At 35.7% G+C, this 14,766-nt stretch overlaps 1 protein-coding gene across 5 annotated transcripts; it reads right to left on the bottom strand.

Moving 5' to 3' along the window:
* Positions 1–219: 219 nt before the first annotated feature.
* LOC114162600 lies at positions 220–14,387 on the bottom strand. 5 transcript variants are annotated; one of them, XM_028046541.1, is made up of 10 exons: positions 14,314–14,387; positions 13,775–13,818; positions 12,676–12,755; positions 12,270–12,577; positions 5,176–5,334; positions 4,797–4,955; positions 4,480–4,600; positions 1,528–1,761; positions 1,298–1,422; positions 220–721 (listed from the first exon to the last, which is right to left on the bottom strand). In XM_028046541.1, exons 2-10 carry the CDS (start codon positions 13,799–13,801, stop codon positions 504–506), a joined length of 1,431 nt encoding a protein of 476 aa, XP_027902342.1. In that variant the 5' UTR covers positions 13,802–13,818; positions 14,314–14,387; the 3' UTR covers positions 220–503. The 5 variants fall into 5 exon arrangements, with proteins under 5 accessions (XP_027902342.1, XP_027902344.1, XP_027902340.1 ...); XM_028046543.1 differs by lacking the exon at positions 14,314–14,387 and adding an exon at positions 14,171–14,302; XM_028046539.1 differs by lacking the exon at positions 14,314–14,387 and adding an exon at positions 14,035–14,126.
* Between the last annotated feature and the right edge of the window lie 379 nt (positions 14,388–14,766).

Here is a 14,766-nt window from a genome sequence, read left to right as displayed (position 1 = left end):
TTTGTATTCTCTAATTATTTAATTCATTATCATCATCAAATTCTATTATGTATCAAGCGCTAGTTCCTCATCAACAATGGCCTCTCCAAGTCCTAATTCTCTCCCTTCTCCCTCCCAATATTTCTCCACCACTGTTGCCCAAGAGCTTCATGATTCTAAACTAATTATCTTCATTGAAAGATATTATCACAGAGAATTTTCAAAATTAGAACAACGTCATTGTAATTTAAATGAATCCCTTTTCATCATCTCAGTTATGAGAAACAATTTAGTTTTGTAATTTAAAAAGACAATAAATGATAACAAAAATTCGTCAGAACAAACTTCTCAAATTCTAACACAAGCTAAACCTGGAGATATTTTTAACTGGGTTCAGAAACTGAGCAAACAAATGTTGTAGTATAGCAACACCTAGTGATATTTTACTGCACCATTTAGAAGGTCTTAAATCATGTGCTGTTAGGTCCCTGATCTTCGCAGCAAGTTTCATGAAGTCGTTTTGGTTATTCTTTAAAGCCTGGAGGAACACCCAGATTGTCATCAAACTCCAATTTGGGTATAACTAGTGCAAGGTGATCAGCTCTCCCTCCAGCAATATCAAAGTTGATAGCAAGTGGCTCCATTTTAGGTACAACTTCAATACTTTTATCAATTTTCCTTTTGCGAAATAATCCCCACAGGAAATGTCCATCGTTTACTGCAGCAATAGCACCTGTGCACACTAGTTGATGACATATTTGCCAAGACAAAATGTAAAAATAAATATTGGATTAAATATGTTTTTAGTCAATAAATTTGAGATTCATTCATATCTCAAACTTTGATACAGATTGGTCCTCAAACTATAAAAATGAATGGATATAATCCTTTTAGTCCAATTATGTTAAATCTTTTGACATGTCAAACACGTTTATGGTTGACGTTTGAACTGATTACACAACTTGATACATTCTAGCTCAAATGTCAATATGGAACACTAGTGTAAAATCATTAATGTCATTGGGTTAAAAGCATTTTTTAAACTTAAGAACCAAAATATATGAAAATTTGAGACATGAATGAATTCTAATTTCGTATAAAGTTTAATATCATATTTAACCCCTAAATGTTGGTTGAGTCATGTAGACAAATTGGACAAACAAATTCAACATAAGACAGGTTTCAAAAGAAAATTTTAATATTTTGAACCTTCTCTCCCTAATCTTATTTTTGATATCAAATATTCATGGAAAGGAATTGTAAAATAGGGTGTTAAGGAAGTGGCAGAGCAGATCTAATCATGAAACAGTTTACGCACCCCTTTGGTCCATGCCAAGTTGATTTGAGCTAAATATCAGCAACTCCACTCCATTAAAATAACTTCTTAGCATTGTTTTTTCATCCCTCATAAGCTTCAATATACTATTCAGGTTCTTTCTTGACCTACATTGAGAGCATGTATAAACAGAATAGCTTAAACAATAAATACTGGTCTGGCTGATACCAAAAGACCAAAAGAAAGAAAAAAAAAATCAAATAAAAGCTAACCTCTCAGTTTGTTCTGATGGAAAGAAGTACACTGCAATATCCTGAAGCTTGGGAGAATCATCTTGGAATATGTCAATCAAGACCTTCAAAGCAGGACGCGACTCCAATTGAAGAATCGATGGCATTTCTCTCGAAAATTCAAATGCTTTCCGATTAACACTGAATGGTGGTTGGGCTTCAAACCCATCATAAAACTTGCTAGGTGCAGCAGTATGAAGAATTTGGAATTGACCCCTGGAAATGGTGACCATGTTAAATTTAGATTAATAAAACTGTAACCTTCAGATAATACTTGCAATAACTTCCTCAAATGATTGAGACTTGCACGAGTTACCCATAAAAATCTCTTTAATCAAACAGGTTTCTATAGTTTACTAATTGTTAACATTTATAAGCTCACTACCGAACATGCCAATATTTGTCGTATGGAATTAAGTTTACCATTGTAAAAGGAAGGAACAAAACTTTTTTTGCAGACATAAATTTTTGAGATTGAAGAAAAGATCACAAAAGTTCACTACACACATGTAAATTTATTTAGTTTCTATGCACCCATGTACATAGTCATTGCTGAAACTGAAACTACTTTGAAGATGTTGTAATTCGTAAATAGTAATAAATTAGTTTGAAAAGAAGGGACGTTCCATCTTTGGATCTTTTGAAAGAGAATTCCCTAAAGAGACACAATACCAGTAAAACATGAATCCAACTCATATATAAGGAATTGACATCACCTTCAACTCAAAATCTTAAAGCAATGAGTTTATGAGTCTTCTTTCTTCTTTCTTACACGATGGTCAACTTTTTCATCTTTACTCACTTGGAAGTATTTCAAACCATGAGTATCCCTTATACAATTGCTCATCATTACGAAACACGCTTGCCTTACTAAGACTTCCAATATAGGGACTCATCTAAGCCGATCATCAAGATTAACCATAAGCTCTAATATCACTAATGGATTTTGCGAGGAAGGATTACTGAGGAGACATTATTGGAAAAAACGCATCATCAATTAAAAACATAATCGTCTTTATCTCCAAGAATCACCGTATTAACAGATAAATGAGATATAAAAAAAAAAGAAACACATGAATATAACGTGAAAACTCCAAATACGTAGAAAAACCACGACTAGAGAATAATTACGATGTGCAAATTTGTACGATACACAAAAAACAGTCTGTACTCTTTGACCCCAAGTGCACCTACACCCTCCAGAGCAAGAATTTAGTTACACCTCGCAACACTCTACAAGAGAATAATAAAAGTCAAACACTAGCTCAAAGTGACTTTGACTTGGGAGCAAGGAACATCAGGACTTATAACCTATTATATAGTCACTAACACCCACTCCCTAGGTTATAACCTATTATTTTCATCCGCCCAACTTTTTTCACCCTAATTAAAATAAACACATCTTCATTGTCTATACCAGCAATCATACTCCACCATAAAGAGTATCACTTGGAATCTAATCGTCCTGAGAATTTCCACTTGAAATCAAACTATTCCAATAATTTCCATTTGAATCAAACCATCTCAAAAATTTTCATATGGAATCAAACTATCCCAAGATTTTCTAATCGGAATTAAACCATCCCAAGAATCTTCAGTGTCTATACCAATAATCATATACTCCACCATAAGCATAAAGAGTATCACTTGGAATTAAATCGTTCTGAGAATTTTCACTTGAAATCAAACCATTTCAAGAATTTCCACTTAGAGTTAAGTCATCCCAAGAATTTTCATGCACCTTGCATCAATGCTAAACCTTTGTCGGAACAATGTCGCAACCCACGACACAAAACCACTGACTAAGCTGCAACCACAAAGTTATAGCCATTAGCCAACCCACCAGGAATGAACTCGTGACCTTGGCTCTAATACCAATTGTTGGGAGAAATGCATTATCAATTAAGAACATTATCGTCTTTACCACTAGGCCAAAAGCTATAGCCATTAGTCAAGGCATAACTTGTTTTACCTAAGAGTGTAACAGTCCAAGCACCACAATTCGATTATGACCCAACTCACTTGGCCTCTACCACGGGACAATTGATGCCTCCTGCAACAATCTCTCCCTTAGCAATTATCCTACTAGGAATCCCACTCTAGGATTGTGACTTGACCCACCTGGCATCCGCCACAGGACAATCGTGCAACCCGCAACAATCTCCCTTTTAACAATTGTCCATCAGAAATTGAACTCGTGACACGGCTCTAATACCAATTGTTGGGAAAAGTGCATCATCAATTAAGAACATTATCGTCTCTACCCCTAAGAACCACCTTATTAACATATTAACACATAAATAAGATAAAAATAAAGAACACAAGAATATAGTGTGAAAACTCCAAATACAGAGAAAAATCACGACTGGAGAATAATTACTATGTGCAAATTTGTACAACACACAGAAAATACTCTACCCTTTGACCCCAAGTACACCCATACTCTCTAGAGCCAAAATTTAACCCAAACCTTAGAACGCTTTTATTACAAGAGTATAAGAAATAAGAATTTGAAGAATCAAATACAAGCTTGAAGTGTCTTTGACTTGGGACAAGAAACATTATGGACTTAGAACCTATTATATAGTCACTAATACCTACCCCTAGGTTATCTTAGGTGATGTGTGACTTTTCAATATGTATTTTCATCAGCCCAACAGACACAACACCAAGGCATTAACAACATTTGCAACCCAAAATATTAAAGTAATGAATTTATGGGTCTTCTTTATATGGAACTCAACTTTCTCATCTCTACTTAATATGAGACTTAGACTCACATTTGTATTCTTTATATGAGACTCAACTTTCTCATCTTTAATTAATATGGAGATTTAGACTCACATTTGTATTTCCCGACACATTCTCACGTCTAAAGGAAGAGACATTTAAGGAAAATAGTTATCAATGATAAGTGAAGAGAGAGGTACGTACCTCCAAGTAACAATTGAACACGGTAAAAATTTATAATCAAGGTTCAAGCTTTGCTGAATACTCTTGTCATATTTTTTAATGTTGAACTGTTTACCGTCTTCATTAACACAAGGGATACCACCTATGGAAGAGAGAGAGAAACAGAAAAAGAAAAAAGAATAAAATACGAGATGATGGGTCCAAAACACAAAAAGTGCAATGTGAGTAATACTTACCATGATAAATATTAACATACATGCCCGCATTTGCTTAAATGGACTGAAGTAGATGCAACAAACAATTGAAAAAAAAAACATCAGACAAGAAAAGTATCCTACCTGAGTCGACAACAGGGGGAGATTTTCTGGCGAATAAAGCTTCAAAAGGTGTCGCTTTTGTAGGCTTCTCTTTTTGAGGATCATGGATTTGAACTTTTTTAGCAGGTGTCACTTCACCCATTGGTCGTTGATTTTTTTCTAAACATATCTTTGATGGTCCTACAAGATCCATAGTCTCATAAAAACAAATCACAAAATGTGGTAAACTAGCACAACAAATGCTTTAAACATTCTTTCTAAACTAGTCACGCTCTAGTTCCACACATCTGTACCAGCGGATGAAAATTAAATCTCACTAAATGTATGAAATTTGTTTAATAGAATCTTGTCAAATTATTAACATAAATAACATTTCTATTTCATTTTATCACACAAATACCTGAATCAGCAAAAGGGGAAAATTTTCTTGTTGATGAAGCTTCAAAAGGTGCCTTGTCTGCACGTTTTTCCTTCCGAGGAGAATAGTTTTGAATATTATGATCAGCTATCACTCTACCAAGGAACTGTTGATTTTCTCCTACACACTCCTTTGTTGGTCCTACATGAGATTCAAAAAATATGTTATCTCCTTAATTATAATAATTTGTTTTGTTAAGAATACACCAGAGAAATCATGAAAATCATGAATTGATATGTCCTATTCAGTTGTGTATAATAGTATTCCTAAAAAGCTACACAAATCAGAAAATAGGATATTTGTAATGCTGACGAAAAATTATCTATAAATGTTCTGATCATTATTTATAGAACGAACAAAGGTATCAAACCTTCTCTCCGACATGATATCAAACTAGTTCTGATCCAATATTATTTCTTTTGTTTGATTCATTCTTCCTTCCGCATTTTCATGGGGAGGCTCGTGGTTTCTATCTAGTAGTACCTGTTCTCTGCGCGGGATTTATGGTTCTTGTTCATGTTGCCATTTTTATTTGTAATCATAGTCCCTATTCCGGATCGTGATTTTTGGTTTCCATTTTTGTTGTGGTTTGGTTGTTGTACTTGCGGTTTCAATTCTCACTTGTGGTACCAATTTGTGTTTGTGACTTTTGTTCTTGATCGTTCTTGTGGTTCTGCTCGTATTCGTGACTTTTTCTTTTCACTTGCAGTTCTTCAACCTAGTTTGTTTCATTTTCGTAATGCTTCTTCAAAGTTTTCTTTGTTTCATTGGGACCGTGTTGCATGGCCATTTACTGATTCTGTTTTTATCATTTACTCTTACTTTCTTATGTATTGATAAAGTGCGGTATTCTTTTGTAATTGATAATAATAGATATACAATTTTCCTTCTTCTCTCTCTCGATCCTCTTTATCTTACATGGCCATTTACTGATTCTGTTTTTATCATTTACTCTTTACTTTCTTATGTATTGATAAAGTGCGGTATTCTTTTGTAATTGATAATAATAGATATACAATTTTCCTTCTCTCTCTCGATCCTCTTTATCTTACAAGAGGACATTGAAGTGTACTTGAAAGGTTTCAACATCCTCTTTTTCCTCGGCGTTCAATAAATGTTCTCCTATTGATTTAAATTTATAAGGACAATGCCAGGAAAGGGAAAATCGAGGGAAAGCTGAAAAACCTTTAAAAAATCCCAGTGTATAGGGTGTCCATGTATGTCCCGCAAATTAGTACAGGAGGGAAGTGTGGGAGAGATATACTCGGACACGTGCACATAAAGGTTCATTACAGACGACCTACAAATTCTAAAGGTTCATTACTTGCCCTAGAGGCCCTTAAGGAATTACACATAATGTGATCCTAGAAAGTCACAACACAACAAACATAATACACATGAATTCATCAGGCAGTAGGAGGTGACGACACCTTCTCTGGATCGTCAACAACAGCTTTGGCAGAAACTATGTCTTCAATACTCATCAAGACTCCATCATAAACATCCTTTTTTATGTCAATACGATCATCTCCTGCATCAAAGTTGAATAAGTAGGCAGCTTGACGAATAGCTTTATAAAAGCCCTCTTCGTGCTGAGGCATCACGTATCCTTCCAACTCGTAGATCCATTCCAGGGCTGAGGTGTGTTCGGCCTTGGAGGCCGACAATTTCCCCTCCAGTTGCTCCAGCGCGGCTCGAGATTCTTCATCCTTCATTTCCAGCTCTTTGCAGCGCGCCTTCAAAGCATTGCGTTCTGCCAAGAGCTGGGACCTCTCATTTTTCACATTTTCTAGTTGCATGGACACCTCTTGCCTTCTATGATTCACTTCTGCCAAATCCCTCTGCAATGTTTCTATTTCTGCAGCTAACCTGCTGGAGTCTGCCAACTTGCTGAAGACCGTCTCCAGGTGCCGCCCCATCACCATAGCCCTAGCTTGAAACTCATTCAGTGCATACAAAACAACTTTTGGATGTATGGCAGACACTATCTCGGCCTCCTCTAAGGACAGGGACACCTTTATGCCTTCATTTATCTTCAACAGTGAGTCAAAGAGGGCCGACAGGGAGTCCTTGTTTCCCTCTTCAACATTTTGCGTTTTCTTGGGCGAAGGAGGACGAGGGGTTCCTGGTTTAGAGAGACGATCGCGTCGCTTGCTCTTCTTCTCAACAGGAGGGGGCAATAAATCACCCCTCTGAGATGATCCCTCTGCCTCAGTCCGCCCAGAACTTCCCCCACTCTTCTTTTCTTCTTCGACCCTTTTTCGCCTTAGCTCCAAGTACACATCCTTTTCAGAGGAACCAATAGCCGCCATAATACCTACAAAAGTAAAAACGCGTTAGCCACCATTAACATCATACCAATCACGCCTAGTCAGTCGAGCATACATACTGAATAACTCATCACATGGATGGGGGGATCTAAATACACTAATAACTTTCTTTGAAGATAGTTTTTTGGGAAATTGGTCCAAGTAGGACAGTGTATCTCAGTCTAGAGACTCTCTTGGCCAAATGCGGTACGTGGTGGGGGTTTTAGTCAAATAAAAGGGAAGCTTGGGTGTTGCGTCATCAAAATAGAAGTACTCAACCCCAATGGACCTAATAATGACTTTAAAGAATCCTGTCTTAAACCTTTTAAACGACTGGGTATATGAAGCTAGCAGGCAATGGTGACTCTGGCCAACAAGGGACACCCAGCTAGCCAGTTTGCCTGGTCGGGTACTATAGTACTGCAAAAAGACCTGGGGTGAGGGTTTCAGATGCAGCACACGACAAACCAATCTGAAGGCCTGTAATGCGGCCCAACTATTGGGGTGTAGTTGGCTAGGGACTACATTCAAAACCCTTAAAACGCCCATCGTGAAGTCATCAAATGGCACGCATACATGCAAATCGGTCATTAAGGTTGCATACATATAAAAGAAATCATGTGAGTGACCCTCACGTCCGTGACACGCTATCCTCACTCCTAACCCGTTCAATGCTTACAATACGATCATCAACGGTATCCGCTATGATGTCAGCCCACTTGCGCAATGCAGCTAGTGCAGCAGGCCTGGTGAATCGCGATAAGGGTAACTTTACTCTAGGATCTACCCATTCATACCCCAGATAATGTAAGGTCGAATACTCCTCGACACCCTCAGCGCAATCACTATCGACTGGGGACGTAAGACTATTAGAAGAGTCGGGTACATCCCACTCATCCTCTGACTCACTACACTTATTGGTAGAACAATAAGCAAAAGGGGACGACATACCTGGGGAGGGATGCTACATCTTAGCTCGGGGTGCTTCACTTCTCAAAACACAAGTAGTTTTTAATATGGGCCTTACATCAATTTATAGGAGTCCTATGATTTCTTTTGAGAATAGGTTTGGCATGGGTTCCCATATCATCATCATGGTAAATATCTCGAGTCTCATGCCACTGCAACACTACCTCTAGGCCATGCACCCTTATTCACGTTCCTAAGAACGGTGATGTAAGACCCTTAAGTCCTTCACTTATTTTTTCAAACAGACTCTTGTTTCATTTCGTTTACCACAAGCCTGGAGGGGCTAGTGAGTATATAGGGTATCCATGTATGTCTCGCGAATTAGTACAGTAGGGAAGTGTGGGAGAGATGTACTCGGACACGTGCACAACAGGAGAGGTTGTTGTTCAAATTAAGGCGCGTTTATCAAAGAAGGGTAATGAGAGAAGAGGATGGACCTAGCTTGGTGTAGATGGCCATGTACATCTCGGCCCAGTGTCTGTGTACTTCTCGGCCACTGTGGGCAAACAAATGCCCAGCTGTTGGGTTGCAATTGGTAGGGGGCGACGTTCAAGACAGTAAGGAATTCTTTCTCAAAGGTGTCGAAGGGAAATCGCAACCCAAGCTTCTCAAACAGAGTAATGTACATGAATGTGAATTTTTGGAGAGGATGTATAAAACCATCTCGTCAGCGTCACAAGTAGCGACTACCACGTCTTTCTCATTGCTCTTACACAATGTTTGATGGCACCTATAAAGGCTCTGACCCTAATAAGGGTGGCCATGGAAAAAAACCCCCTCCTAAGGGCAAGGGTAGCCTAGGGGTAATAAGGGTCATACGATGTCATCGTGGAGAAAGGGAGCCAACAGGTTTAGATGGAAAACCCAAGCAAAACAATGAAAATGAATGCAACAAATTGAAACGACCCTAAGAAAAACTAAAATAAGATTCTCAACCAAAACCAGCCCAAAAAAACACAAAGACAAATCACAATGCAAACCAACAAGCAGAGAATCAGCCAGTAGAAAACCAACAGGAAACCAACAAGCAGAAAACCAGTAGGAAACCAACATGCAGGACATCAACAGCCAGAAAAATAAGGGCAACCACACCAAGTAACAATTAATGCAAAGGAACAAGGTAAAAGGAGTTACCTTGCATGAAAAAAGAAGGAAGAACTGGGGAAGACGAAAAGCGACAAAGGACGACGAAAGCTGGAGAAAGTGAGGGGGAAGCAAAGGAAGCGAGGGGCCGACTTTTGAAAAATACAATAGTTAAGTGAAGAATGAAGAAAGATCATACCGTCCAAAGTTTGCAATTGTCGTTGGATATGGTACATGTGGCAAGGGTAGGTATGAAATTATGATGGTACATGGAAAATGGTGCACATCGGTTTCCGAAGGACAACTTTCTCACTTCCATTGCATAGAGATAGAAGCTCAAAATTGGGAGAGCTATGTACCCTCCCAGACCAAGGACGACATCATTCGGACGACATAGTAAGGTGCCACGTGATGGTTCAAGTTATAGAAGGATGTCACTAGAAATCCGAGGTCACAGCAAGGTACCACGTGATGGTTTAAGTTATAAAAGGATATCACCAAAAAGCCGAGGTCATAGCAAGGTGCCACGTGATGGTCCAAGATATAGAAGGATGTCACCAAAAAGCCAAGGTCATAGCAAAAAGCCACATCACAAACTATGTTGTGGAAGGATGTTTCCAAATGGCCGAGAACATTCGAGAACATCCCAAAGGAACGAGATATGGTAAATATCCGAGGGAATATGAGAGGATTTCAATAACAAAATATTGTATCTTTGTAGCCCATATTCGGTAAATATAAACTGACTTATGAGATATTATCATTTGTTATTCATTATCTTTTAAGTAGATTATTTAGAAAAGATATGACTATTTATTTACAAAATTGTAACCAAATTGCTTATAAATGTTACTCCCACGACCAAGGAACAAACTATTTTGGCCTGAGTATTATTTGCTAATGTTGAGATACTTCTTTACTTTTTTTCTTTCATTTAAGGTTCAATCACACCTTTACCAGAACAAAAATATATGATATCCCTATCGATAGAATTAAAACCAAAAGATATATGATATCTTTATCATGGTAAGAACAGGTATAATACTAGTAAGCAAGATCAATTTTACATGAAACTTCTGCCTAGATTTTAAGACTATTAATGTATTCAGATAGGAATCTTTCCCCTTCTTTGATACACGAGCCAGGAACTTAAACAACTACAAATCATGTTTCATATGAAAGACCTTGGTCACTTGCACTATTTCCTTGGCCTTGAGGTTATTCCAAAGGTACATTTCTCCATCACCATAAATATACCACAAACCTAAACTTTATAGTTGGCCTCAATAAACTAATACGGTGGATACTCCTCTCGAAGTTAATGCTAAATATCACCATGATGAGGGTGCCCTTTCTCTAGATCCTTTATTATCTCAACAACTTGTGGGCAATCTTAATTATTTGACTATAACAAGACCTAACATATTGTTTGTCATTTAGCAATTGAGTCAATTTATGCACTCTCTTCGCCATCTATATTGCTAGTGGCACGTTGTATAATTCTATGTTTTTTAGGAACCTCTCAATGTAGTTTATCCTTTCCCACTGGACACCTTTTAAGTTGATTGCTTATAGTGATGTCAATTAGGTTGGATGTCTTCATAATCGATGATAGATTACTAGTTCATGCATGTTTCTTAACTCCTTGTTGATCTCATGGGAAAGCAAGAAGCAAACACAAACCTTTAAATTATCTATGAAATCAGACTATTGTGTCATGTTTACTACTTGTTTTGAAATTATTTGGTTTTGTGTTCTTTTGGTTGAACTTGGATTTCCTCACGCACATCCAATGTCTCTGTATGCTGACAATACAAGTTATCCAAATTGTTGCAAATCCAATGTTCCATAAGCAAACCAAACATATTAATTAGATTGTCATTCCATTTGCGAGGCTTATGATGACCATGTTATATCAACCCTTCACATACTTAATTTCAATTGTGGATATTCTTATTAAGGTTATTCTTTGTCCATGTCATCACTTTCTTGTTAGCAAATTGATACTCCTAAACCAACCACCTTAATTGAGGGATGTGAATCAAGAAATATTTTATCTCCTTAATTATATTAATTTCTTCTCCTAAAACTAAGCTAGACAAATCATGAATTGACTTTTTCTCTTCAACTATATATAATAATATTCCTAAAAGATGATACACAATTTAGGAATTAGGATATTTGTAATCATGAGTAGTGATTATTTGTATATACTCCATCACTATTTACATAACGAACAGACCCTACAAGATTTATTGTCTCATAATAATAAATAAAATTATGGTAAACTTGCAAAGCAAAGGCATTAAATACTTTTCCAAGATCCAGTTACACTATGGTTCTATATGACTAATTATGTAAACTCCTATGCAAGTGACACGGAATGAAAATGAAACCAAGAGTAAATGTATGATAATACTTCTTTTTTAAAAACAATCCAGGTTATTAAAAGACTAGTTCTGTTTAATTATTATCATACAAATAAATAGGTCAGTTAGGCCATAGATCTCTAACGGATTGTCTAACTTATTTCCACTCCATAAATAAGTGCAAGTTCATAAGCACAGTATTTTAAGTCCATCAAAACAGATTAAAGCAAAAACAAATTCAACCTCCACTTAAGTTCTGTTTTTGAGAATAAGAAGAACATGTATCATAAATGTTAAGAGGAAATAGAAGAATGGAGATGATAGCAAAGGTGGAGAAAATTCTCACCTTTTGAAAACGAGCAAGAAGCATGTTTACTAGTCATTGTTTTCTTGAGTATTTCATCATTTCTATGATGTTTCCCAAGTACCACAGTAGATGAAACAGGATGACTTGCTCCAGAAGAGAGTCTAATGACTTCATCCTCTGTAAGTGACTTCACTTTTGCAGTTTTGTTAGTTTGATACGTTTTAGAAGCCCTTGAGCCAATACCCTGATCTTCTATAAGTGGTGAAGTTGACACACACTGGGATTGTTGGCAAGGCTCACAGACCCAATATTCTGGAATTTTTAAGGTATGAAATCTCGTGCAATAACTGAAATAGTTTGAAAATAACATGAAACAAGATATCAAATACACTTAAAAAGAATACAAATACACAAAAACAGAGAATGGTATGTGGGAGATTATTACGCATGTTCATGTCCTCCTTTGCATATAGAACAAGTAAGTAGTACTTCTTTCCAACCAATATCACCACATATCTCACAAACCTGCAAAGAATAACAAACACATAAATAATACATATACTACAAAGAACAGCCAAATTAGTGAAACAAAGTCTTAAAATATCTACAATTATTCAAACCACCCACTGTGGAATGAGTACAATGTCTTGCAAACATGCAAAACCAATGAAGAAAAAATATGACTTGTACACATTTCAGTTTCAGTAAACGTTTGCATTCTAGGAAGAAAAATAAAAGATAAACATGTAAGTTCAAATGTCAAACTTCTACAGAGACAATTGGTTCTTGAAAATATGTTAAAAAATTATGCAACATACTAACAAAACAAGAATTTCTCTTTGCGGTATTGAACATGTATTTCAATTATTTGAACTAATCAAAATTCTTACTTAAAAATAAGGGACATGTGAAGATGTATGATAGTGCAAAGGCTAATTGGATGAATCATGTTTCAGACTAACATTCTATCTGAAGACACTGAATTCTCTTTGGAGGAAACTTGATATCCATAAAAATCAGAAGAAAACTGTAATTCTCACAGAAAGTGAGAAATCTAAGCACATGAATAGTTAAGAAAGATTAAAATGGATAGAATGTGTGATAATGTAGCAACCTTGAACATGCTATCAAAACTGTAACCTTCCATAAAAAAACTCACTGACATTGATTATCACTTTGTAAAGGAAAAGAAATGAGTGTGAAACAATTGATATTGGTTTGTAAAATCACCAAACCCCCACTATCCATAAATGATTCAAATGTAAAAGCTATCACATTTATGATTTATTTAAAGAAGAACTAATAACACTATTCAAAATCAATGAAGTAATAAGTAACTAGTGATGTGAAATTTTGACCCTAAAACAAATTACACAATACACTAATGTAAAAATAACCAAATCCCAACAGCCCCTCACCACCCATATTAACAAAAAAAAAAACTAATCAATAAAAATAATAAATAAATAACTATAAAGAAATAAAAAAAAAAAAACAAGAAAACAAGAGTAGAATGAGTTCTTGTATTTTTTTTTTTTGTTTACATAGTCATCTTCTTTCTGCGGCTTCATTGTGCGATTCTGGTGAACTGAAAAGAAAAGGAAGACAAATCGACAAAGGGTGAGTCCTAAGAACCATTAATGTGTATTATTTTGAAAAAAAAAAAAAGAAATGCATGTAACTAAAAAGTGTTGGAGAATGCATGTAGCATCGGTAGGAATATAAAAAATAAATAAATAAGTGTTCTTCTCAAAAATTTGGTGTGAACTAAAAAGGAAGAGAAAACGATAGAGGTGACTCATACTTTTTTTTTTAGAAAAAAAAAAATGGAATGCATGCAACTGAAAAATGTTGGAGAATGCAAATAGAATCATCAGGAGTATAAAAAAAAAGTGTGATGAAAAACAGAACAGAAAAAAAATGATGTCTTGCTTAAATACTTGGTACAAAGCAAGTAATAGGAAAAAGAGATTGAAGAAAGAAATTCCTCTGACGACAACAATACTACAAATGGAAGAAAACACAGTTTGTGCTTTCAATCTCATTTGACGGATGAAATCTGTCATGCTGTATTCGCACTTACAGTAGCAAGCTCAAGTCTGTCTAAAATTGTGCAAAACTTTCTCACCAAGTTTTTACTCTTCAGTGACGTTTCGTATTATATATGACAGAAAATAAAGGTATAAAACAAAAAAAGAAATGATAAAAAACAAAAGATTGTAAGTGAAGTTTCAAATTATATTCATTTCAACTAAAGTTATAAATTAATATTGTAAGAGAAAAATGATTGCTCAATCAATGTATCTGTGATGTTACCAACATGTATTTCTTTACATAAAAAACATATATTTAAATATGTTATTTGATAAAAATATAATTACTTTCTGAAAAAGATAATAAGAAATATTTAGCTTGTCTGTATACTTTTCAGGATAAAATGATTTAGGGTTCATATTTTAAGACAAATACATTTTAGAAAATGATTACTTGCTGAATTTCTCTTCTCAAATTATATTTTTTAAATGAATTGAGAAAA

This window comes from Vigna unguiculata, chromosome 9, assembly GCF_004118075.2.
Source record: "Vigna unguiculata cultivar IT97K-499-35 chromosome 9, ASM411807v1, whole genome shotgun sequence".
Classification (NCBI taxonomy): Eukaryota; Viridiplantae; Streptophyta; class Magnoliopsida; order Fabales; family Fabaceae; genus Vigna; species Vigna unguiculata.
The sequence above is the reverse complement of the archived record's forward strand: the minus strand, read 5'-3'. Positions and strand labels throughout refer to the sequence as shown.

Coding starts and splice junctions, on each gene's coding strand:
- LOC114162600 (XM_028046539.1), bottom strand. CDS start 14,104: ATGATTCTATTTGCATTCTCCAACATTTTTCAGTTGCATGCATTCCAT. Junction 13,819..14,034: donor TTTTTTTTCTAAAAAAAAAA/GTATGAGTCACC, acceptor TTTTCTTTTCAG/TTCACCAGAATCGCACAATG. Junction 4,956..5,175: donor TTCCCCTTTTGCTGATTCAG/GTATTTGTGTGA, acceptor TGGATCTTGTAG/GACCATCAAAGATATGTTTA.